This window comes from Onthophagus taurus, chromosome 3 (genome assembly GCF_036711975.1).
Source record: "Onthophagus taurus isolate NC chromosome 3, IU_Otau_3.0, whole genome shotgun sequence".
In the NCBI taxonomy this organism is placed as follows: domain Eukaryota; kingdom Metazoa; phylum Arthropoda; class Insecta; order Coleoptera; family Scarabaeidae; genus Onthophagus; species Onthophagus taurus.
Window position 1 is genome coordinate 16937985 of NC_091968.1, and position 25555 is coordinate 16963539.

At 33.2% G+C, this 25555-nt stretch overlaps 3 protein-coding genes across 3 annotated transcripts; 1 reads left to right on the forward strand and 2 right to left on the reverse strand.

The window, feature by feature from the left end:
* Positions 1–4748: 4748 nt before the first annotated feature.
* Positions 4749–5175, reverse strand: LOC139429489 (uncharacterized). Its single transcript, XM_071195257.1, has 2 exons — positions 4956–5175; positions 4749–4909 (listed from the first exon to the last, which is right to left on the reverse strand). Exons 1-2 carry the CDS (start codon positions 5173–5175, stop codon positions 4749–4751), a joined length of 381 nt encoding a protein of 126 aa, XP_071051358.1.
* A 4336-nt stretch (positions 5176–9511) lies between these two features.
* On the forward strand, positions 9512–11098 carry LOC139429538 (uncharacterized). Its single transcript, XM_071195321.1, has 2 exons — positions 9512–10044; positions 10097–11098. The coding sequence occupies exons 1-2, from the start codon at positions 10036–10038 to the stop codon at positions 11024–11026; spliced, it is 939 nt and encodes a 312-aa protein (XP_071051422.1). The 5' UTR covers positions 9512–10035; the 3' UTR covers positions 11027–11098.
* Positions 11099–19375: 8277 nt separating this feature from the next.
* Positions 19376–21668, reverse strand: LOC111416159 (putative gustatory receptor 28b). The gene is made up of 4 exons (XM_023048115.2): positions 19901–21668; positions 19781–19849; positions 19637–19726; positions 19376–19569 (listed from the first exon to the last, which is right to left on the reverse strand). The coding sequence occupies exons 1-4, from the start codon at positions 20831–20833 to the stop codon at positions 19468–19470; spliced, it is 1194 nt and encodes a 397-aa protein (XP_022903883.2). The 5' UTR covers positions 20834–21668; the 3' UTR covers positions 19376–19467.
* Positions 21669–25555: the final 3887 nt, after the last annotated feature.

The following is a 25555-nucleotide window of genomic DNA, read 5'->3' on the forward strand; positions in this document are numbered from 1 at the left end:
TTTCCGAATACATATCATAAATAAGTGTTTTTATTTCCGTTGTGTAAGTATCCGGAATTCTTTGGAAAAGCTTGCAGATTCTCTATTCTCCAATTGCGCAATGAATCTACATACCGTTGTTACAGGTACCACTGTCAATTCACTGGTAACTTTACACGCAGCAGAACAATCCTTTACTTGTAATTTAACGTAAACGTTAACAACAATTCTTTTACTGTCATCGGAATAAGATTGTCTTGGCAAAGTATTCGTAGATGGTGACTCGTTTACCCAAGGACGAAACATTTTCTTTTCTTATATACAAGGCGTTACATTTAAGCATAACGGTAAGTATGTAACATTTTTATAAATGGAACACCCCGTATATTTAATCAGATTATGAATACAACTAAATTTGTTTGCAAACTTATACAGCAAACTCACAGTGTTAATTGTTTCTGACATATTCAATTGTTTTTCCAAAATATGTCCGTTGCAGGACCTTTTTAAAAGCGATGTAACAATGACTTGTAACTATGCCATTATTGTATAGTTTCCGATATTTCCGGTGGTTTTTATGACTTAATTGCAGTCATATAACGAACAAAGGATGGGGTTGGAAACAGCTAGTTTACGAACCCCAAACTCTGGCGTGAGTTGTTCAGCTTCGCAATAACGGAAATTACAAAAACATAATATTTAAAAACTTAAATACCATTACTGTAAAATTTGTGTGAAAATACAACAATTTATTTAAAATTTGTTTTTTCCTAATGTAAACACTAATTCTAAGGTAACTAAAAAAAATATAGTCGAAGTTGATGTTGTAGTCCATTTTTTTAACCAATTTTTTCTTTAATTTAGAGGTAACAGGTTTTTTTGTGAGTTTTGCACTTTTACTGGTTAGTAAAATATTTCTTGTATTATATAATAATAATACGTCTCTTTATTAACATGTTTCGCCTGTCCTAGCAGGCATCTTCAAAATAGCTACAAAAGTTGAATTTTTGATAATTTAAACATGTTAGATTATAAAATTAAGGTAAATTAAATCTAAATAAAATGATACTTACAGAGTAACGTACAAGTTGAAAATAAAATTTTTGAACAGCGGAAAATATTATATTGTTAAAGTAATGGCGAAATTCCGTTTAAAAGTCACAAATGGGCAGATTTTAGAGATAAAACAATTTTTACAATCAGTCATGGTAACGTGTCGAAAATGGCTTAACAACTGGATCGAAAAATGTAAAAAACATATTTTTTTTTTGATATCTAAATTTAAAAAGTAACTAAATACGCATGTGCGTAGAATTTAAAGCGTGTAAAATTCAAAATTAAAATAAACATATACTATATCACAAATTAAAAGGTCGAAGAAAACAGACAATTCCTGTATGATATCTACGTTTTACACGTATTACAAAACGTGTAAAAACTTGAAAATTAAACCAAATTAAACACACACTGCATTACAAAATTAAAAGGTCGAAAAATGAAGAAGCCACTGTATTATGTTGCACAACGATTAAACAAAAGGATAAGGTCGGGATGGTGCTATAGGAAGGGGGGGGGGGGGGGGAAGCCAAAAGATAGGGATTTATACAGGGTGTTTCATGAAGTTCTCCCACTAATGAAGCATGTTGTTTAGGTGATTTGTAATAAAAAAGTTCATGTGAACATATGTCCGATTCACTTCACTTATTGAGTTATATGAATTTGAAAATAATATTTAAAAATTATGGCGTTACGGCCCAGCGCAGGGCTCAAAGGGTGCTATGACTTCATTAGTAAAATAAAGTACTTATTTACCTTACTGTTAAATTTGACAAGCTTGCCGTTTAATCTAAAATTATTTGAGTTTTATTTGCGTACAATGCCGTTTAAGTTTACGACTGTTGAGTATGGTGATATGGTTTTTGTATTGGGAAATTGTGATGGAAACGCTACTGTAGCTTCAATTGAATATCGACGACGTTTTCTAAATCGGCGTGTTCCATCGCCGAAGACTTTTAGTAGTACCTTCCAAGCTATTCGAGAAACTGGTTTACTTCCGAGCGTTCCTATGCAGTATGAACGAGCAACACAGCAGAATGTTGCAGAGGAAGAGAACATCCTTGACATTGTCGAGCGCAATGACTGCATTAGTACGCGACGGACATCCATACGTTTAGGGATTCCCAATACCACGGTATGGAGAACATTAAAAAGAAATCTGCTGCATCCATATCATCTACAGCGTGATCAACATCTGAAGCCAGAAGACTTCCCTAGACGTTTGGCGTTTTGTCAGTGGTTAAATAATAATCGGAACTTATACCGCTACATTTTATTTACGGATGATTCACAATTTACTCGAGATGGCATAAATAACATCCATAATTTGCATAAATGGTCGGACATTAACCCTCATGCTACCATAGAAAGTAATTTTCAAAGCAGATTTAGCATTAATCTGTGGTGCGGAATGTTGTACGATCAACTTATAGGACCGTTTATTTTTGAAGATCGTCTTACCGGACAAAGGTACTTGCAATTTTTGGAAGAAAAACTTCCGCGTTTTCTGTGGGATGTACCTCTGGCAAGACGATTAAGAATGTATTTGCAACACGACGGAGCTCCTTCTCATTTTTACCGTAGAGTCACCGATCATCTAAATGAACGTTATCCTAACCGCTGGATCGGTCGAGGTGGACCGCACGTTTGGCCAGCCAGATCTCCAGATCTCAATCCTCTGGATTATAACATGTGGGGTTGGATGAAAGATTTAGTATATCAAGAAAAAGTAGACACACGTGAGGCTTTAATCCAAAGAATTTTTGACGCTGCAACGCAAATAAAGGAGCACCGTGCAAAGATAAAAAATGCAACGCGAGCCGTTCACAGTGCAGATAAGTGTATTGAAGTAGGAGGTGGAATTTTCGAAAATGTTTAAAATTAATAAATTATTTTTTCAAATTATAATAAAAAGTAACATTATCGCAATTACTTTATTTTTAAATGCATAAGTGTAGCTCAATAAATAAAGTGAATTGTCTGCTCAATGCTTTTTTTTTTGGTCAAACATGACGGTAACCTCAATAAATACTTTATTTTACTAATGCAGTCATAGCACACTTACCCTTTGAGCCCCGCGCTGGGCCATAACGCCATAATTTTTAAATATTATTTTCAAATTCATATAACTCAATAAGTGAAGTGAATCGGACATATGTTCATATGAACTTTTTTTATTACAAATCACCTAAACAACATGCTCCATTAGTGCCGGGAGAACTTCATGAAACACCCTGTATATTGGCACCTCTAAGCAATATATCTGATCATTCAGACATTCTATATCGTTTGAATTGAATCCGAATCTATCAATTTCATAGTTTTCGAGTAGATTAAATTTATGGCTTTTATTTTGTTGATGAAGCAGAGTTACGTTTTTGTCTTTATAGAAATTGTGATTGTATGTTGAAATGTGTCTACCGAAATTGGATTCCTCTCTTTGGATGTGTTCCTTCACCCTGATTCTTAGTGAACGACCGGTCTCACCCACATAGTATGCACCACATGTGTCACAATCTAATTTATATACCCCGTTTTTATCTAGTACATCTATTTTATCTTTGGCGTTAAATAGTATTCGTTATAGAGTATTGTTATTTTTATAGGATATGGTGATACCATGTTTTTTACAGGCATTTCCAATATTATAGGCTATTTTTCCTGGGTACGGGATGGCTCTATATGTTTTACTTTCTGAATTTATAGGTTGGAGGGCTGTAGAATTTTTGATGTTTTGTCTATTTAAGAATTTATGGAAAAATTTGTTTTAATTGAAAGCCATTATTAATACCAATTAATTTTATTAAATTCAGTTCTCTATTTTTGTCTTCTATAGATAGAGGAGTATGGTTCCATCTATGTAGGTAAGCTCCAAAAGCTGCACATTTTTGAGATTGGTTATGAAAGGAGTTTTCTGGGATTATGGTGTCGGTCTGAGTTGGTTTTCTGTAAATTTTAAAGTTTATTGAATTGTCGTTGTTTATGAGAGTCAGGTCTAGGAAATTAAGTTCGTTATCTTGTTCAACCTCTATAGTAAATTTGATGTTATTGTGTAAGGTGTTTATGTGAGCGTAAAAATCTTCCATTAAACTCAATCCATCGTCGTTCCATATCACTAAGATGTCGTCCACATATCTTCGCCACAGGATGATGTTATCGTTAATATCTGTGATCTTGATGTGTTTATCAAGTAAATTATGTTCCATATGGTTAAGAAATAAATCAGACAGAAGGCCACTCAAAGGTGAGCCCATCGGGAAACCTTCGTTATAAGTGTAAAATTTGTGGTTAAATTGGCAAAAATTCTGTTCAATACAGATTTTTATAAGGTTGTACACATGTGTAGCATTATCAGTGCCTATTTTATTGATTAGTAAATTTTTGGTGATATCTAAAGTGTCTCTTATAGGTATGTTCGTGTACAAGTTAGATATGTCGAACGAAATCAAAGTAAAATTACGTGGATATTTTAAGTTTTGTAGAGTGCTAATTAGGTCGTATCGGTTATTAATGGTATAGTCTACTCTATAATCTTATTTAAAAAAATTTTATTAAAAATTTAAAAATATTGTAGGTGCTGGAATCGATGGAAGAGATAATAGGTCTAACAGGGAAATTAAGTTTATACCATTTTATTAAGGAGTAAGCCAATGGTATTTTTGGGTTCATCAGTAGTATGGAAAATGTTTTACAATCGTTAGTCTTTAAAAAATCTAAAGTGTTTTTAACGGTTTTTTAAATTTTGCATGAAAAGTGTATGTGGGATTTCTTTTTATTTCAGTGAAATTATTTTCGTTAAAGAATTGTAAGGTTTTATCTAAGTAATCGTTCTTATTTAAAATGACTAAACTAGCGTTTTTGTCAGCGTTAGTTACTATTAGAATGATGAGAATTAACTTTTATTTTGGTTTTTATCTTACGTATATTTTGTTCTTCTTCTTTGATTCCTTTGATGTCGCTGTTAGTAGGTTGTTGGCCCTTTTTACGCTCTTCTCTTTTAATAATTTCTATAAGATCTTTCTTTAATGTTTCTTCTTCTTGAGCACCCCTAATCATATCTTCAATGTCTATAGCCAGTTTTGGTAGGTTCAGGAATGTGGGTGTAAGCGCATATTTATGTCCTTTGTTGAGTATGTTCATTTCCGGTTGTGTGAAATCAGTGTTGGAAAGGTTAGTTATCCTTGGATGGAATTGATGGATGTCTGAATTTATGTGTGTTGTAGAGTTGGCAACTCGTTAGTAAAAGTGCAAAACTCACAAAAAAACCTTTGTTACCTCTAAATTAAATTAAAAAAATATGTTTTAATTTTTATATTATTAATTATTACTTGCTTTTTTTGTAAAGTCATTTAAGTATAAGTAAATTTATATTCTTTACTACATTTCTGTTTTATTTTGTTGAATTTAAAATAAAATAAAAAAATAAGTGCATCCTTGGACCTAGTTCGATACGAGGGTCTATCATAAATCATATCCAGGTACTTTTTTGGGGTGATAATTACTGCTGTTTCTGAGGGTCATAAATACCACCAGAAATATCGGAAACTGTACTTAATTTACATTCTGTTTATTTTTATCAAATTTTTTTGATCTTTCTGATTTTAATTGATTAATATTTTATTATGTAAAATAATTTTGCTGTTTACTATTACTTGATAAATATTATAAAATTATGAGATTTAAAACAGTGCAAGTAATGGAATATGCAATTGTTCTGCCATTTAATTTGAGCAATTGGGGACATAGGTTTAATTTTACTACGACAAAGTGTTGGTAAATCATGCGTTAAGGCGGCCCTGGCACTAAAATTTTACTGAATCGGACGACTTCAAATCTTGAAATCACACTGAAAGAAATAGATTGTACGAATCGTATTATAGAAAAAATATTATACATGCAGCAATTCATTGTATTATATTCATTATATTTGTTGTACTGAATACAATCTCGTCTCGCTGTCACTTTTCGTAGTAAAGTATTATACCTTATGGTAAATTTTTAGTGCATATCTGTATATTCTGTGACACAGATCCTCCTATTAATTGAGCTCTGTGAACCTGGAACTCGAGTTTACGATATTTTGGTTTTATTAGTACCATTCGATAGAGAATCATTTGTACTCGTTTGTACCACCTTTAATTTCGTTTGTACCTTAGAACCTAAAGAGATAAAAAAAATTTGAAAAATTGCCGGAACCCCATTTTTTGATATTCTAATTTTATTAATACCATTCGGTAGAGAATCGTTTGTACCCGTTTGTACCACTTTCGATTTCGTTTGTACCTCAACCTGTTTCAAAATCCAGCGATTTTTTGATTTTTCAGAATACCGCTGAAAGTGTGTATCTCCGTTATTAATAGAGATATCGCAAAACGATCGATGGAATTCGATAGAGAATCGTTTGTACCACTTTTGTTTTCGCTTGTACCTCAACCGATTCCAAAATATAGCGATTTTTTGATTTTTCAGAATACCGCTGAAAGTGTGTATCTCCGTTATTAATAGAGATATCGCAAAACGGTCGGTGGAATTCGATAGAGAATCGTTTGTACCCGTTTGTACCACTTTTGTTTTCGTTTGTACCTCAACCTCTGGACACCAATATGGATTAGGTCGATCGCCGATCAATTTACAATCACATTCTACGTTTTTCAAAAATGTACTTAAACTCCCTGATGTTGCAAATTCAGACTTTTCTAAGTCAATATTTATAACATATTCATCTCCAATATTTTTTACGTCCACATTTATTTCGCTTTGTATTATAATATTAACATCTACTAGGTATATCCTTTTCGAACTCCGATTTAATCCCCTGAATTAATAGTTTGTGCGCCCCATAACAACCTTCATTTAGATTTACATCTTCAGTTTCTGAAAACGCTACAGTTAAGATATCACGTAACAGGGATTCAAATACTTTGAAAGTAGTACATTTTGCAAGAAGTCCAATACACCGGAGAAAGAAATGTTTGACGCGTGTAGAAGTATTACAAAAACATTTCCAATGAGTGACAAGGAAATAAGAATTGGAAGAGACGAGGAAAAAAGCTAATAAAATATGTAGAAGAAGAAACGACAATATTTGAATCATTAAGTAGAAGAGATGGAAAGGAATTTTAAAAATAATAACCCTAGAAATGCATAGAAGTACATTAAACTACTGAAAGGGGGTTTTAAACCCCATACCACATTGATGAGAGACAAAACTCGACATATAATCGCAGATCTGGCAACAAGAACAAGAGCAACAATAACCAGAACAAAAACAACAACGGACGAACCGTCCTCTGATAGAACCACCTACATTACAGGAAGTCGAGCTAGCTCTGCCAGCCTAAAAGAACAACAAATCATCTGGATGTGATGGAAAAGCTATGGGCTTATATAATACAGCCTGGGAACAAGAACAACTGTACACAGGAAAAAATATAGAGTAAAAATCAACTCTAAAACATGTTTCAGATCGGTCCAATTTATTTAGAGTTATTTTTTTGCACTATATAGTGTAGGTGAATAGATTAAAAATTTTCACTAAATAGTGAGAAGATGGTGTTTATTAAATAGTGTAAAATCGTTACTCTATAATAGTGTATTATATGTAATCTAACTAGATGTTGTCGTGACTCTAATTAGATACATTTCTAATCTAATCAGTGTAAATTATTAAAAATTCGCTCTAATTTTACTCTATTAATTAACAAAATATCACTAAATAGTGTGTATCTTCCACTTATTAGTGTTAATTTTTAATAGGAAGTGGAGTATTTTTAGGGAAGTTTTACGTTTGTAATAAAAATCAAAATTATAAAATATTTGTTTTTATTTTTACTTGCAATATATTGTTATAACTTAAATTTAAAAAAATTAAATTCTGTTTATATACATATATAATACTTAATTCATTTTAAAATTTCCACCGAATCACCATCAAAACTGCATCTAATGAGTCTTCTATAAGTTTCCTATATGTATAGTTGCACCAAGTTGCACATACTTACCAATCTTCACAAGGAACTTGTATGTAAAATCTTCCGGAAGTTCCACTAATTTCACATCATGAATGTTTTATTTTGGCAAACATAATTAAAATAAAAATAATCGTTCTTTCTTTCTATATCGCGTAAATCTATGCTTCTAAAACGCTATCGAGTTCCGACTCGTTTAGTAGATGACCGTTAAATTTTAGCTGTATCACACCACATGTTGATCACGTGGTACCGACGAGTGATCCCGAGCAAAATAGTGCGGTGCCTATGAAGTACCCGAAGGAAAAGTACACGTCTAGTGTAAAATTTGATGTTTTATATATTACATAACTTCACTAACATAAGTAAAAAAGAACTCTCCTTTAGAGAACTGTAAAAGCTACTCTATTAAGTGAATAATATATGAACTCTATATTAATATTAAATATAATGTACATTAGAGTTATTTTTACCACGTGATATTACAATTTTTACTCTAATTCTTTTTACCAACTACTCTAAAATTTTTACACGACACGATTTTTTCCTGTGTACACTTCAATAGTTAACATATGGAAGGAAGAAAAGATCCCCAGGACTGAAAAAGGAGCATTATCATACCATCACATCATTGGTGATTATCAAGCATGTTTCAGGACAGGCAGATCCACTATTTAACTAACTATTGAACCACTGACCAGCTATTTAACGTTACATGGGAATTCGACATTGATGTTAGCTAGATTGTCATAGACTTTCGGCAAGCCTATAACTCCATAAAAAGAGATAGGATATATGACATTATGAACGAATTCGGATTTTATTCTCATAAAATTAACCAGATCAGTGAAAACTATAATGACGGATACCACAGCAGATTTAAGCATATAGAATCAGATGGCCAAGCCATTTGAAATAACACAAGGATTGAAACGAGGTGATGTTTCGTTCTCTTCAATATCGCATTGGAATATGTCATAAGAAAATGTCGATCAATTCTTCAAACATCTTAAATAATAAGTTCTTCCAAATAGCAGCGTATGCTGACGACATCAACATAATGGAAAGAGCAACAACGACAGTGAAGGAAATATTTATCGAATGCTCGAAAATTGGGTCTATCAATCATCGGTGATACTAACCTGGAAAGAGTTATATTTCAGCGATATTCTGAAGAATCAAAAAATCGCTGTATTTTGGAATCGGTTAAAGTACAAATGAAAACAAAATTGGTACAAACGGGTACAAACGATTCTCTATCGAATTCCATCGAACGTTTTGCGATATTTCTATTAACAACGGAGATACACACTTTCAGTGGTATTCTGAAAAATCAAAAACTCGCCGTATTGTGGAATCGCTAGAGGTACAAACGAATACAAAAGTGGTACAATCGGTTCTCTATCAAATTCCATCGACCGTATTGCGATATCTGTATTAATAACGAAGATACACACTTTCAGCGGTATAATGAAAAATCAAAAAATCGTTGTATTTTGGAACCGGTTCAGGTACAAACGAAATCGAAAGTGGTACAAACGGGTACAAACAATTCTCTATCGAATGGTACTAATAAAACCAAAATATCGTAAACTAGGGTTCCAGGTTCAAAGAGCTTATTAATTGCTTTTTACGATCATGCACATACCACCAATCCGATAAAATTAAAAATAAAATAATTTTCTTAAAATTAATGAAAGAACTTTTTGATATTATATTGCATATTTTTGGGTGAAACGACTAAAACGTCTTTGTTTACCATCTACCTGCCGCCCGTCGTAAGTACCTCTAATTCATTCTTATAAAGGCAGTTACATGTATTTTTAACTTTAATATTTATGATGGCAACTATTAACAATACGTTTGTTCTTGTTTGGAGTCTTTCCTTTTTTTAAAGGATAAATTCTTGGAAAAATATCAACATCTTTATTCTTTTGTATTAAAGAAGAAGAAGGGGAAATTCCGGTTCATTTTTGAGTACTATGTATATATAAACCATTTTCGGCTCTTTAACTTTACTTACGTTTTTAACATGGCTGAGGTAAGTTGAATACTCGATCCATAATTTTAGATATTAATTTTTACTTTTTTAGAATACTAAATTGAGTATGTCTCATATCCATGAGCTGAATGGAGAAGTTTTAGTTAACCGCCTGAGGGAATGGGGTTTCATTCCCAAGGAAGGTGAGTACAAGTGTCCCGAATGTGAAACTCCACTTGTCTTACAACATCGTAGTAATGGTCCTGATGGCTACGTTTGGGCGTGCAATGGACGTGTTTCCATTCGTAAACAAAAAAAACGGAAGTGCGCTAAAACTGTATCGTTCCGAAATGGTACTATATTTGCAAATTCTAGATTAGAAATTAGGCAAATTTTAGGCTTCGTGTATTTGTGGGTGGAAAAGACACCCCTTACGGTAATTGCGAAAGTTACAAAAATGTCCTTGACGACTGCAGTTGGTTGGGCATCGTTCTTCAGAGAAGTTCTGTTGGATAAGTATCTGCTGCACCCCGAAATATTAGGTGGTCCGGGCTCTATCGTTGAAATTGATGAGAGTCAATTCGGCAGAAGAAAATATCACCGAGGACACCCAGTTGAAGGACAGTGGGTTATTGGAGGGCACGAACGAGGGACAGGACGCGTGTTTATGGAAATCGTGGAGGAAAGAACTGCGGATACCCTGGTACCAATAATTAAAAAATGGATACTGCCTGGTACTACTATTATTTCGGATTATTGGACAGCCCACGATTGTTTAAAAAGGAACGGGTACGTAGATTTAAAGGTTAACCATTCAATTACTTTTAAGGATCCCGAATCTACGTCGCGTCATGCGAAGATCCAACTCCCAGGAAACTTTGCACGGTATATTTTCCACAAAACTTGTGAAGGAAAAGATGTTGAAAAGGCAGAGGAGTTTTATCGCATTGCTGCAATGATGTATGACCCTACCAAGCCCGCGCAGCAACGGGATCCAGAAGAAGTCGTGGATGAGTATCCATCAGATAACGCTGATGATTAAAATAATCAAAAATTTTGCAATTTTTAATATTATTATTTGATTAAGTTTAAATAAACGACTTTGTAGTACTTTTACTGGTTTTATTATCGAAAATTTTTAATATTTTTATATATCGAGACTCTATAAGAAATTTTATATAATGAAAAAAATGATGATTTTACAATAATCTTCTTATCTTAAAAATTAATTTTTACAAATAATAATTACATATTTATTATTACAATATTAATTATTACATATTTTTTGGCTTTTCTTTAACGATGAAAATCATGTTTTTAAGATTTAATTCTTAAATTCTTTTGTTATATCTTGCCCATCAGGCTTTTAACATTGTTAATAATTTGGAATTTTTGGAATTTAAACTTTAGAGGTTGTTCAATGTGTCGTATTTTCTATACTTTTTCTCGTGGATCATTTGAGATGTTAATTGAATTCTACTCTCCGACTACTATCTCGTAATTTGACGGTAACTATTAACATCCTATTATCTAGTTAATTTTAATACTAACAAATAATTTGTACATTTCAGTCGTGCCAGAAGAAGGGAGAAGTTACTCCCAAAACTAGTCGCACTGATTTTAAATATTTTTTAATAAATATAAATATATATTAATATAATATATAAATTAATATAATAGATAAATATTTTCATCGTTTTTTCAAATTTTTTGTTTCGACCATTACGATGAACCTCGAATCAAAGATCGCAAGATTAATAATTACATGTCTAATAATGATAAATGAACATAACAATATCAAAATTAATTACTTTAAAAATCTTAAATATCGAGTTAATTCCGAAGTACATTCGACACTACATATTAAATTTATTTAAAATTTTTTTTTAACTTTTACAGAAAAATCACATGTTAAAAATGAAAATGGTGGACTACGTTTCATGAAATGAGAAGATGAACTAAACAAGTAAGTTTTAAAAAACATGTTTAAAGACATTGCAAGAAAAATACTTGCACCCAGAGAAAAGATGTGTATTACATGTAATTTGAAAATTTAAATTTAAATTTGAAATTCAATTCAGAAATTGTGAACTTGAAAATTTATTTATTTATTTGTTTTATGAAAGAAACTGTTTGATTGAAAAATGTTTGTGAATGATTTATAATAAAATTTTTATATAATTTAAAACGTAACAATGTGTGTTAAGAATCTATTATAAAAACATAAGTTAAAAACGTATAAGAGTTCTATAAAAAGGAATAAGGTGTTAGATATTTTTAAGTTTCGATTCTAAGTTAATAAATAATAGGATTATGAAATTAAAGGAAAAGGCAAAACTAGGAAGTAAAAGGAGGGTCGCGGGACCCCAAAAATGTGCAGCCGCACATTTTTAATCAGGCTAATCAGGCTAATCACATACAGTGTGTCCCCGGATTATGTCCCCGTAAGGTATAATTGACGATAAATTTTTGAATTCAAATTCCATCTTTTGCAATTAAAGTCTGGATGTCATAAAGCGAAATATAACCAAGTTTTACGTCAAATGTCCTCAAAGTACCAAAGTTAACGCAAGAAGTTTGTTAACCGTTGCAGGTAAAGTGGTCTTTCTGAGCAATGTACAACAAAAGTTGATTAAGATAAAATGTTTATTATGTTAAATTATAGCGATATGCCGATTTTATTAATTTAGGATATAAAAGAAAAAATGAGTTTTTTCTTGAAATTTGTTTTTAATATTCCGTTTAACAATAAAGACAGAGAGATCTGAGTGAACTAACAATTATCATTTGATAGCTTAGCTTTAACCTATTGTCAAATATTAATTGATCATGTTTGCATTACAACATAAAATATTTATAGTGCAGTGCTATGGACTAGGGAACATTAGTTACAATGCAGTTTTAAGGCAATTTGAGGAAAAATTTGGATTTTTAGTAGATAAAAAAACAATTAAGAGAGTTATTAAAAAATTTTCGGAAACGGGCAATGTGGAAAATAAAAGGAAGGAAAAAAAGCTTTTAGATGAACATGATGCGGCGTCGATTGTTGCAGTAACGAACGCAATAGATTACGGTAAGGTGTCGTTAAGAAAAAGGGCAGTTTACGCCGGTATAAGTAAATCCCATTTATAGAGAATTTATCGAGAAAATAAAATATTGTCGTATAAACCAAAATTTAACCACACTATCGAATTAGGTGATGAAGCAAAAGTTTAGATTATTGTTTGTGACTTGGGTACAGAATTTTGAAAGACAGAACTTTTTTAAAAAACATAATATTTTCGGACGAATCATCGTTCATCACTATTGGAGTGGTTACATCACAACATTGTCGATTCTGGTCAAAGACCACTATTTCCAGAAAGTGAATGAGTTGTGTGCTGTTTCGTGGGACGGTGTACTTACTTCATAAACGGCAATTTTAATCAAAACCGATATTTAGAAATACTAAAAAATTGTTTATTTAATTATCTTCACGACGTGCTTTTAGAAAAACGCAATAAATTATATTTTCAACAAGATGGTTGCGGCTCACATTCGACCATTTTAATTAGAAATTATTTAAATACGTTATTTGGAAGAAAATGGATTGGTAGATATGGTCCGCAACCATGGCCGCCAAGAAGTCCGGATTTACCTATTATGGATTTTTATTTTTGGGGTTATGTAAAACAAAAAGTGTACACTGAAAATTTTAATAACAGTTTAGACCGTTTAAAACAAAAAATTGAAGCTCTTATTAGAGAAATTCCGTTGGAACATATTAGAAAAAGTTATAAACAATGTCGGAAAAGGGCTAAATTATGTGTTAGTGTTGGTAGTGGTGGTTGAAATTATGTATCAACTTTTGTTGTACATTGCTCTGAAAGACCACTTCACCTGCAACGGTTAACAAACTTCTTGCGTTATCTTTGGTACTTTGAGGACATTTGACGTAAAACTTGATTATATTTCGTTTTATGACATCCAGACTTTAACTGCAAAAGATGGAATTTGAATTCAAAAATGTATTGTCTATTCTACCTTACGGAGGCACAATCCGGGGACACACTGTAGATCCTCTGTACTGGGTTAGAAAGATATTTGTATAAAGGCGTTTGAGAAGTTTGAACTTGGTCATTAAGACAGTGTAGATCATTGTTTAAAGTTTTAAAATTATCAATTTCATAATTCTCAAGTAGATTTAATTTGAAACCTTTGTTTTGTTTATGTAATAAAGACACATGTTGTTGGATATCGAAGTTATGGCTGTAAGTTAACATATGTCTGCCAAAATTAGAATTATTGTTTAATTGATGTTCTCTAATACGTGTTTTAATTGATCTTCCTGTTTCATCGGCGTATGTAGCACCACAGGTTCCACACTCTAGCTTGTATACACCATTATCACCAAAAATACCGTAAAATGGGGTGAAATTGTGCCTCTTATGGTGAGAATGTGCCACACGGTTTTTTTAATGTTCTAAAGTAACATTACTTTCGTAGTAAATAATTAATAGCTGATACGTAAGAAAAAGATATGTAAGAAAACCGTGTGGCACATTCTCACCATAGGAGGCACAATTTCACCCCATTTTACGGTATTGACTTTATCTTTAGCATTAAGGAGTCGTTTTTTAAAAATAGTATTGTTATTTTTGAAAGGTACGTTGATTTTGTATTTATGGAAAATTCGTTGTATACTGTAAGCTAAATTATCTCGATAATTAATGGATCTGTATGAAAAATTCAGAAAAGTCAGAAAAACCGTTGTTACAAGTTATGTTTTTGATTGTATTAAGTTCATGAACTTTTTCTGTAATAGATAAAGGGGCGTTGAGGTATCTGTGTAAAAATGCTCTAAATGCTGAATATTTATGAGTTTTATGATGAAAAATTTTAAAGTCTATTTTATTTTTATTAATAAGTATAAGATCCAAAAAGTTAAGTTCGTTGTTATTTTCTGTTTCTAAAGTGAATTTTATGTTCTGATGTAAATTATTGATATAATTGTGAAACTGATTTATGGTGTAATTATTATTGTTTTCTTAGATAATAAGAATATCATCAACGTACCTGCGCCATACTTTAATATTTTTATTGTTAGTATTGTTGTCATCTAAAATTTTTTTTAAGAAAACCAATACAAACACACTATAATTCCTTACAATTCATTCTATCATGTAAAAGTCATGTAAAAATTAATTGTTAAGATTATTGTAAAATTCATTATTTTTTCATTATATAAAATTTCTTGTAGAGTCTCTAAGGATGCCATTATAGGCAAAAACAGTCAGACTTAAAAATTTTTTTTTTCAATAATAAAACCAGTTAAAGTACTATAAACTCGTTTATTTAAACTTAATACATATAATGGTAAAATGGATAACTTTGACTTCCTATCTATTAATACTTGAATTGGATAAATTTGTTATTATAGCTATACACATTATTTTTGGGTTGCGTCTCTGTTCACTTCCTCGTACAGTGTGTTAATTAATTATCGTAACCGACCTTATTACTTTCCGGGAAACCATATACCAGGTACGTGTACTCTTTCATTTGCTCTATCTCTCTTCCCTGCCACTTCCATTCCTCCTTCTTTCTTTTTCCCCCTTTGCAGAACTTCATTATCTTTGTTTTCTCGACGTTTACCTCCAACCCCTTCGCTTTAAAATATCTTTCCAGGAACCTCATCATCTCCTTCATCTCCACCGCCTTTCTAGCCACGACCACCAAATCGTTCGCATACGCCAAGGCGTGCACCTTTATTCCTCCTATCATCACCCCACCCATTTTCCCCTTCGCAAGTCTCTTTTCCAAGTCCGCCGTATATATTGCAAATAGTGTGGGACTAAGCGGGCACCCCTGTCTGAATCCCTTTGTCGTCCAGAATACCTCACTTAACTCTTCCCCCACTTTAACTTTGGCCATCGCTTCTCTGTACATCTCCTTCAACCTCCCTATCAGTTGTTCTGTTAGACCACTCCTCCTCATTTCCTTCCACAACTTCTCTCTATCCACGTTATCGAATTCAGCCTTCAGGCCAATAAACAATCCATACAGCTTTCCCCCCTTCTTGTTCAACTCCCTATCTACCAGGTATTTCAGAATGTATATATTGTCAATTGCCCTTCTTCCCTTCCTGTATCCCGCCTGCCCATCCGGCAACAATTCTCCCCTCTCCATTTCCTCTTCCAACCTCCCCAGGAGTATCTTTGCATAAATTTTGACAGTTGTGTCCAACAGGGTGATCCCTTTATAATTGCTCACCACCCTTTTATTCCCCTTTTTATACAGTGGGTATATTATCCCCATCCTCCACCTGTCCGGAAACCTCTCCCCCAACCATACGTCGTTTATTACCTTCTTAGCTTCTTCATCACCGATACCTCATTCTAGATCTCATCCTCTCCTGGCGCCCTTCCCCTCTTCAGTCCCCTCAACACTGCCTCCATTTCTTCCAGTGTTATCTCTTCTCCTCCTTGCACCCCTCGCTCTCCCTCTCCCAGTCTTCTCTCTTCTACCCCTCCCAACAATCCCATGAAGTAGGTTCTCCATTCAGTCATTTGTATATCTCTGCTGTCTTATTCACTTCCCTTCCTCATCCTCTTTAAGTATCTCCATACGTCATTCCTCTTTCAACTCCATAATCTTCTCAACCTTCCTTTCCTTCAGCTCCCTCTTCTTTTTCTTGCATTCTTCTTTGTATTTTCTCCTGACCTCTATATATCTATCTATCTTTACTTCCCCTCTCTGCCACTGTCTCAATTTCCTTCTGGCTTCTCTCTTGGCCTCTCTGCATTCCCTATTCCACCATTCGTTTCTTCCCAGTTTAGTCCCCTGTCGCCCACTCTCTTTCTTCAACATCGCCTCCCTAACCATCTCTATTAATTCATTCAACCCGTCGGCCTCCTCCACCCTCTGACCCCAGCTTGCCAACTTTCCCCTATAATGTTCTATCCCCTCTTTCGACCAATCTACCGTAATGTATTTTCCACCATGTTCCCTTATCTTTCTGTTCCTTCTTCCCCTCGATCCCTTTATACACACTTCTAGAGACTGGTGATCCGACTCTACCAACGCCCCAACCCTAAATGTTTCCATCCTCTCCCACATACCTTGATCCACTACCACATAATCTATCACGGACGCCTCCCTTGCACCCGTATAGGTATATTCCCCTTCATCTCCTTCCTCCATATTCCCATTCAGTATATCCCATCCCCTCTCCTCTACCCACTTCAGCATCACCCTTATTTCTCCATTCAGAATCTTATCCTTGGACCGTCCCAACCCAACCCAACCCCTCGCTCTTCTCTGGCTTTTCCCCTCCCCCGTCTAGTTTTTTGATAGATATTTGTATAGCATCCTCAGCGTTACTGTGTCTCCTCCCCACCTAGAAAAAGACCGCATTCTTAGTGAGTTTAGGATACCAGTCAAGATTATATGACTGCTACGAGCAACATTAATGAATACATAAGGCAGCATGGGCATATAGGGGTAGCTAACAAAAACAATATCATTTCAATACTATCCGAGGGCTAAAACAATGAGATGATTTTGCACCACCGTTATCTAATATGACACTGTAACATGTTACACCAAAAAATGAAACTAGGAAGATCGAATTAACTCATAAACAAATCAGTACAGTTGGTGGCCTATACGGACAAGATAATTCGTGTAAAAATGGCAAATGGAAAAAAATTTAATTCTTTAGACCCGTTTCAGGGATTTTCCATAAACCATTTATAATGATTTTATCGCCTATATCCGCTTCTTTAAGGACGCACTATATAGGGAATGAGATATAACCAGAAAGATTCAGAGATTGTGATGGACAGGAGATGTGTTTAGAATGAAGGAGGGAAGGATACCGAAGCAACAGTTTAACAGGAGAGTGCGAGAGATCTAGGGGAAGGCCGAAAAGAGTATAAGACGGACAGTGACGCAAAGAATATGCTTGGGTATCGAAACTGGAGGTGGAAGGATTTAGACTGAGAGGTTTTTCATAATTTAAGAAGAATAAGAATGGCATATAAAGTTTCAAATGAAAAGAGGTTGATGTGTACGCCCAGCGTTTTTCAGAAAAACCGCAGCCTCGGATATAACGAGCTGGTAGTTGATATATATTACCTGAATGTCGTGGAGCTCCTGGATCTCTAGTGGTGCTGGTTCTTGCAGGCGGTGCGGTTGATCCATATTGTAGTATTGGATTGTGTATTGAAAAATTCGTAGTTTTCGACGGAACTACGACGTAACATTTCTTATTTAATAGTGAAAAAACTATTTTACTTGTTTATTAGAATAATCATTGTTGCATGACTTATGAGTACTTAATTTAAATTTAAAAATTAAACTTTGCTAATATGTCGATTTACCGATTGCAGAAACTATCCACAGCTCGGAGAAGACTAAATACTTCTTGTAGAAATTACCCAAAATTTGTGTAAGACTAGATAGTACTGACAAAAGACAAATGTTGCAGGCAAATGGACTAGATATTGCTGAAAGAATATTAAATACTGCTTGCAGAATATATCCACAGCTTAGAGAAGATTAGATAAGAGTTGAGATTAGGTACTTCTTATAGAAACTACTCTAAACTTGTATAAGACTAGATAGAAGATTAGATACTGCCAACAGAACAATAATACCGCAGCGAGAAGACTAAATACTTCTTGTAGAAACTACCCAAAACATGTATAATTCTAGCTAGTAAAGTTTTTTTCCGTACATAAAGGGTCCTACTCAAGCATCACAAGTGAATGATATGTTACACAGTCAATGTTATTAATGCTTCTAACTGTAACAGTTCTTATTTAATAGTGAAAAAACTATTTTACTTGTTTATCAGAATAATCATTGTTACATGACTTATGAGCAATTTAAATTTAAAATTAAACATTACTAATATGTCTACATACTGTTTGCAGAAACAATCCACAGCTTGTAGAAGATTAAATACTACTGGAGAACAATTCTGCAAGCAAAATAAAAGCCATTGGTAATAGAATACTATATATTGCTAGCAGAAACTATGTACAGCTTATGGATAAGTACATTCCAGAGGTGGATGAATAATACTGCAGGGGAAAAAGTAGGTAATTTTGCAGAAACTACCCAATACTTGTATAAGACTTGATAGTATTGGCAGAAGACAAATATTGCAGGCAGAGGACTAGATATACTTGAAAGAAAACTAGATACTGCATGCAGAAGCTAACCACAGCTTAGAGAAGATTAGATACTGTTGGCAGAAGAATAATACCGCAGGGATAAAATTAGGTACTTCTTGTTTTTATTTCAGTCAATATTAAAGCTTTACAGAAAAGTTTTACTTTCCTTGAGTGGTAGGATGTATAGATTAATTGTAGCCATATTCAACCGGAGTTAAAGTATACACATATTTATATGATAAAGTATATAATGTATAATTAAAACTATGTTTTTGTTAATGAAAACTTAGAGCAGCAACATAAATTATTAAATAAACTAAAACTAGTAAAAAGAATCTTGTCTATTTAAATATATATAATACATATCGACATTACAATCAACTTGAACCAACAAGGTGACATAAGTGATGCAAGCAGCAATAATCTAAAACAGAGATTCAATTTATAATCAATTTAATCTTAAAAATTGGTTAGTAAATAAATATACTGACCTTTGTCATTAAACTTAAATCAACATTAAACATATTTTTAGCAGTTAGTTCAACATCCAAATGAGCCAATGCCAATGTAAATGCTTTTAACTAAAAAAAGTAAATAATTAATGAAGTTTAAAATCATCTTTTTTATTTGATTACTTCTCGTCGTATTTTCTTATCATTTACGTCCACTGTTAATTGAAATACAATCTTCCTCGTTTGTATTAACTAAAGAACTATGTAAACATAAACTATTTCACATTTTTCCAATTTACTTACCGTTAGTTTACAATATTCGTGTACAGACAAACAATAAAATACTCCAAATTCTGTTAGAATTATAACAACAATAGATTCAATAATGAAAGGACTAAATGTGCGATTTATAATCGGTATGAAAGTAACGTACATTTCAAAAATAATTTGAATCATATGCGCCGTTATATTAACAACGATTAAAGCAGAAATTGATTCATTATATTCCATCAAATCATCGTGAATTTCTAAATAAAGCCGAAGTAACCTTTTCATGTTTAAAAATAAGTTGGGTAAAGTTTCTTCAAGACGACATTTCACTAAATAATCGTTAATCGCTGAGATTAATCCTCCGTACAAAGCAATTCCAGTACAACATTGCATAAAAATAATTACTGGAGCTATGTATATATTAATATAAGTAATGCTGATAAATACTATTTCATAAACGTGATTATATATGTCGTATTGTATTTTAATTGTGATCATACCCGCAGTGATTATCCCCACGACGTATATTAAAATAAATACTCGAATCTTCCTTTTTATTGAAAAGAAAAATAAATCGACTTCAACCGTATATCTGATCAATTTTCTTCTATTACTTTCGATTTTATTTAATAACTTGACGTATTTTCTTCGTAAAAATATATTAGTTTCAATGATAACATAAGCGCACTGTGTGATATATGATAATCCATACACTGCCATTCCAACGTATGCAAAATCGGAGACATGTGTAATCGCTTTCAAAAACCCAAAATAATATGTTAATATCGTGAGGAATAGCAAAATATGAATAGGCGAGAAAATTACGTTGTAAATAATTTTGGAACTTTTAAATTGTTTCGAGTTGTTCTCTTCGAAATAATAAGGCGCAAAACCTAAATATCGTGGGAGATAATAAATTGAAGCTATCGCTGAAAATGTTTCGGTTACTATTCGTTTTGGTAGCATTTTGGGCGTAAGATAAAGGTTTCACGAAAATTTTAATTTATGGAGTGGTTTAATACATTAAATGTGTTACACGAAAAATTAAAAATTTAGGTGTAATGAAACGGTGTTAATAGATTTAAAATAGGATAGTGTGGCAATAAATGAAATTGAATGATATACACGTGATCAAAATAATACGATATACGGTGTAATCCAAAAAGTCAGCAACACTTCTTTTAAGTTCTCTTAGTTTAAATTGCATCCACGTTTCTTAAATATTTATATGTATGTTAAATTACTTGTTAAGGTGGTTTTTGAGAATAATTCGGAAGTAGGAATGGTTTTAAGACGAGCTAAGAAGTTGCGAGACTCTGTCAATTTCAAAAATTTATGTTAATGGTGGCCGAACGTCACGTCAACAGGAGTTTGGACGAAAAATGCGCACCCAATTAAGGACTTGTATTGAGAAAGGTGAATAAGACTTGGGTTTACAATTCTTTAATGGATATCGTCGAATTGTCAACATTAAACACTAAAATTAACGACTTTTTCACATCAGCTGATGCTTCGGATTTCGACATCACCACGCTTAGTGAGACATGGCTTAAAGAAACAGTTCTTGATCGCGAGCTTTTCCAGAATAAATACGACGGAGCACCAGCAATGCTTGGATGTAGGTCTGGCTTTCAATCAAAAATTAAACAGCTTGCACCACAAGTGCCACAACCCTTGCCAGTAAGACACTCCCAAAGCATTTGCAAGAAGTCTTCAACTCTTTGGTGACAATTGTCAATTATATAATGTAGTGTTCTGTATACGCGTTTGTTCGAGGAATTTTGCAAAGATATGAACTCACATAATGAAGTTCTTTTTTACACTGCTGTGCGTTGGTTGTCAAAAAGGAAATGTTGTTGGCCGCGTATATGAATTGGAAAAAGAAATGAAAGAGTTTTTAGAATTAAAAGACAAACATGACCTTGTGGTTTATTTTAATAACAAGAATTGGATCCAAAGGGTAGTGTATTTATCCGATATTTTAGATCAGCTAAACAAGCTAAAGTTGAAATTATAGGGAAAGGAAACGACTATTATTGAAATCAAAGATAATATTCAGGCATTCGTGTTAAAGCTGCAAAATTGACGCTTTAAATTGAATATTGGAAATATCGCCATATTTTCCATGGTTGAGGAATCGGAAGGGGTAATTGTTAATGTAAAAGACGATATTAATAATCACCTTCAAGCACTTGAGTGTAAAATCCAACGTTATTTTCCAGAGATCTCTGAGCAAGAAGCTGCATTTATGCGAAACCTTTTTCATGCTTTCATCGATATAACCGACATTCATATAACACATATATACACATATAACACATATAACAACCTATATATTCTAACATTTTGTGATAGAGCTAAAAAATACGAATCAAATGATACCTAATCTATTGATATAACTAGTATTAATTATAATTAATACAATTAATTTAGACCAAGTAAAACAGGTGGATGCGCCGGATGCAATATCGATCTTTCACATTTATAAAGTGTTGTAGTGTGATTTAATCAAAAGGAAGAATTTTGTCGTTTCCGCTTTAACTGTCTTATCAAATTGTCTCAATGTTTGTCGTTGAGTTTCTCTACACTCTAACCTATTACACAATTGTTCCATTTTCTCTCGGTCCTTGTTTCCGCGTCTTGTGACACAGTATTGCATACCGCTGTGAATATCGTTCATTTTATTCTTATTGAATAGATATATTCGTGAATAAACAGATTTTATTGATACTAATCTCGAATTGATGACATTTTGCATCCTATTTCAACACTAGTATTAAAGAAAGCCAAAAATGTGCAATACTAAATTCCCTAAGCAAAAGTGCTTTTAGGTAAAATTGCTAAGATCTTGTTGGATTCTTTACGGATTAATATAACAATAATTTTTCTGCAGTATACTTTTTAAATAAAAATTCTTATTCTCGGTACTTTTTTAAGCAAATATGGTACTCTTATCAAAATGCGCTAAAGTTGATCGTTTTCAAGATAATCCGCTTTTTATTATTCGATACAGACCAATTTTTTTTGAGGATTGTTAAAGATAGGTATGATAATGTTTGCCATTGAAACAAAGTAGGTAAATTCACAAATGTTTTAGTTATTGTATCAAGTGTCAAATCACCAGTAGTTGTTGATCAGTGTTAAATTCAATTTTCTTGTTTATTAACGTACTAAATTTATTACTTTTTTTCCTAATCGTGTTAAATTGTTTTTTTTTCATTTTTTAATTTTTTGTTTGCTGCATAAAAACTTTATAAAATGCCGCTTATTTTTCCTAACCATGAATTAGCGGATATTCATTTTGTTTATGGGTTTGCAAACGGAAATTCAGCAGAAGTAGCCCTAGAGTATAGGAAAAGATATCCGAATAGAAAACATCCGCATTCTTTTGTGTTTGTGAAAGTACATAGACAAATAGTTGAACAAGGGCTAAATAATGACGGGTAGATCGTAATAATGACAATGTCACACTGCAAAGAAACTTTAGAAGAAGAATATTGCGTGAGTTCATAGACATGCTTATCATTTACAACCCTTGCAAGAATTGCAACTAGGCGATGAAGAACTGCGTCTAACGTTTTGTCGGTGGATTGCTAAAGCATCAACAATCGAGATTTTTTAAATAATGTAATGTAGATTGTAAACTTTCACAATTTCCATGTTTTGCTATCCCTACGCAATTCGGCCACGAAACTTCCAACATACCTTTCATACCTTTTGCCACCACAACTAACCGCTGCGGCGTTCTTGTAATTTTTAATAGCTGAACATGCCAATATGTGGGATGACATTGATTTAGCTTTAAGAAGAAAGGCCTGGTTTCAACTTGATGATTGTGCAGCTTATCATGATAGGGTGGTAAGAAATTTTCTTGAAAGATGGATTGGTCGTGGTGGACCAGTGGCATGGCTCCATGATATGCAGATCTTAATGCTTTAGAATTTTTGTGTGAAGATATTTGAAAGGAAAATTGTATGAGACACCTGTTCCCACAACAGATGAAGTTTTAATAGGATTAGGAATGCTTGTAATGACATAAGGCCGTTCTTAAATACCGTTACTCGATCAGTAATTCGTCGGTCAGAATTATGCAAGCAACATTTTTATATTTTCAACAATTTCTTTAATTTTTTTCTTTTATTCTTTAGATTAAAAAACATTAATAAACCAAAACATTAGTTAATTTACCTACTTTGTTTCCATGGCACACATTATTTTAACTATCCTCTAAAAACATTGGTTTGTATCGAATAATAAAAAGTGGATTATCTTGAAAACGATAAAATTTAACGCATTTTGATAAGAGTACCCTTTTTGCTGAAAAAGTACAGAGAATAAGAATTTTTATTCAAAGAAACAAATAGTATACGGTCAGAAAAGTTATTGTTATTTTAATCCATAAAGAGTACGTTACAGAGCGCCCTCTGCCGGTATAGTAAAACGGATTCCATAATCGTCTTTCTCATGTCAAAAAACCTCCGTATACCAAATTTGAAAAGAGTCGGTTGAAATGCACATGTAATATTAAATAAAAATGAATTTAAAATTTTAATTTGAACACCCTGTATCTCCAAATCAAAGCGTTTGTCGACCTATGTTTATATGAAGTTTTTGTATTAATTTTAAAAGATCTATCGACTGTTAAAGTCCTGCTACAAAAACATGAAACACCCTGTATAAGTAATAGCAAGGTTGAGTACTCAATATTACGTCCCGTTTGGCCAACGTATTACTTCCCACAACTGCATGATAGCCGATAGACTCTAGCTCCCCGGGGTTGGTTTGTCTTTAGCTATCGGAAAAGTATTTCGTATTTCGCTGAGTATACCGTATCGTACTAGGATATTGTTCTTCTTCAGGCGCCTTGGAATCCGCTCCGACAAACTTGAAACATAAGGGAGGCAAATAAAATCGGCTGATGCAGTACTTACCGTGTCTTCCCTATGCTTGCATTGCATGGTGGCTCGTTGGATATCTCTCAGAGTGTAGCATCCTTCTTCTTTCTTTAAATTCTTTTCGTCGCATATCCTTTCTGGTCGATGGAACAGGGCTTGGATCCCTGACCTCTTCTGTTGTGGATGATGATGGGACGAAGAGCTTATGTAGCTCATATAGATGTATCATATCTGTTCGTCTGCTTCTTTTAATTCCATGCCCCCATCATCTTACTAGTGATCATCCAGGAAAGTTACTGTTTTGCAGTTTCCGTTTCCATGATAAATTTAATCATGATCTGTTAAGAGTTCTACGAACTCATAGAGATACTTTTTTCCATGCTGCCAGATTACAAAGGTTTGGCCATAGCTTTGGTTCCCACGGACTCTTCTTTAGAATTCTCCCTTCAAGCTGAAATATACTTCGGCAAGCCCTCCGTGATGAGTTTATGGCGAAGACCATCAACGATATCTTTAATTGGTATTCTGGTGAATAGAGATTCGAAACTTATCAGGATATCCTAAGGATCTGACTTTAGATTGATTCTGTTTTACCTCTAGGATCTCTATATTGGCAATCTCTTGGGACTTAACTTATTCGTGAATGTTTCGTACAGATACTATCCCATCCCGGTCGCAATTATAATAATCGACCGTAATCTCTATCTTAGTTGATTAATAACTGAATAAGAATAAATTCATTCGTGCCTTTTATACTAAATTTTTCATCGTTGTTTTAATGGTGTTATGTTTC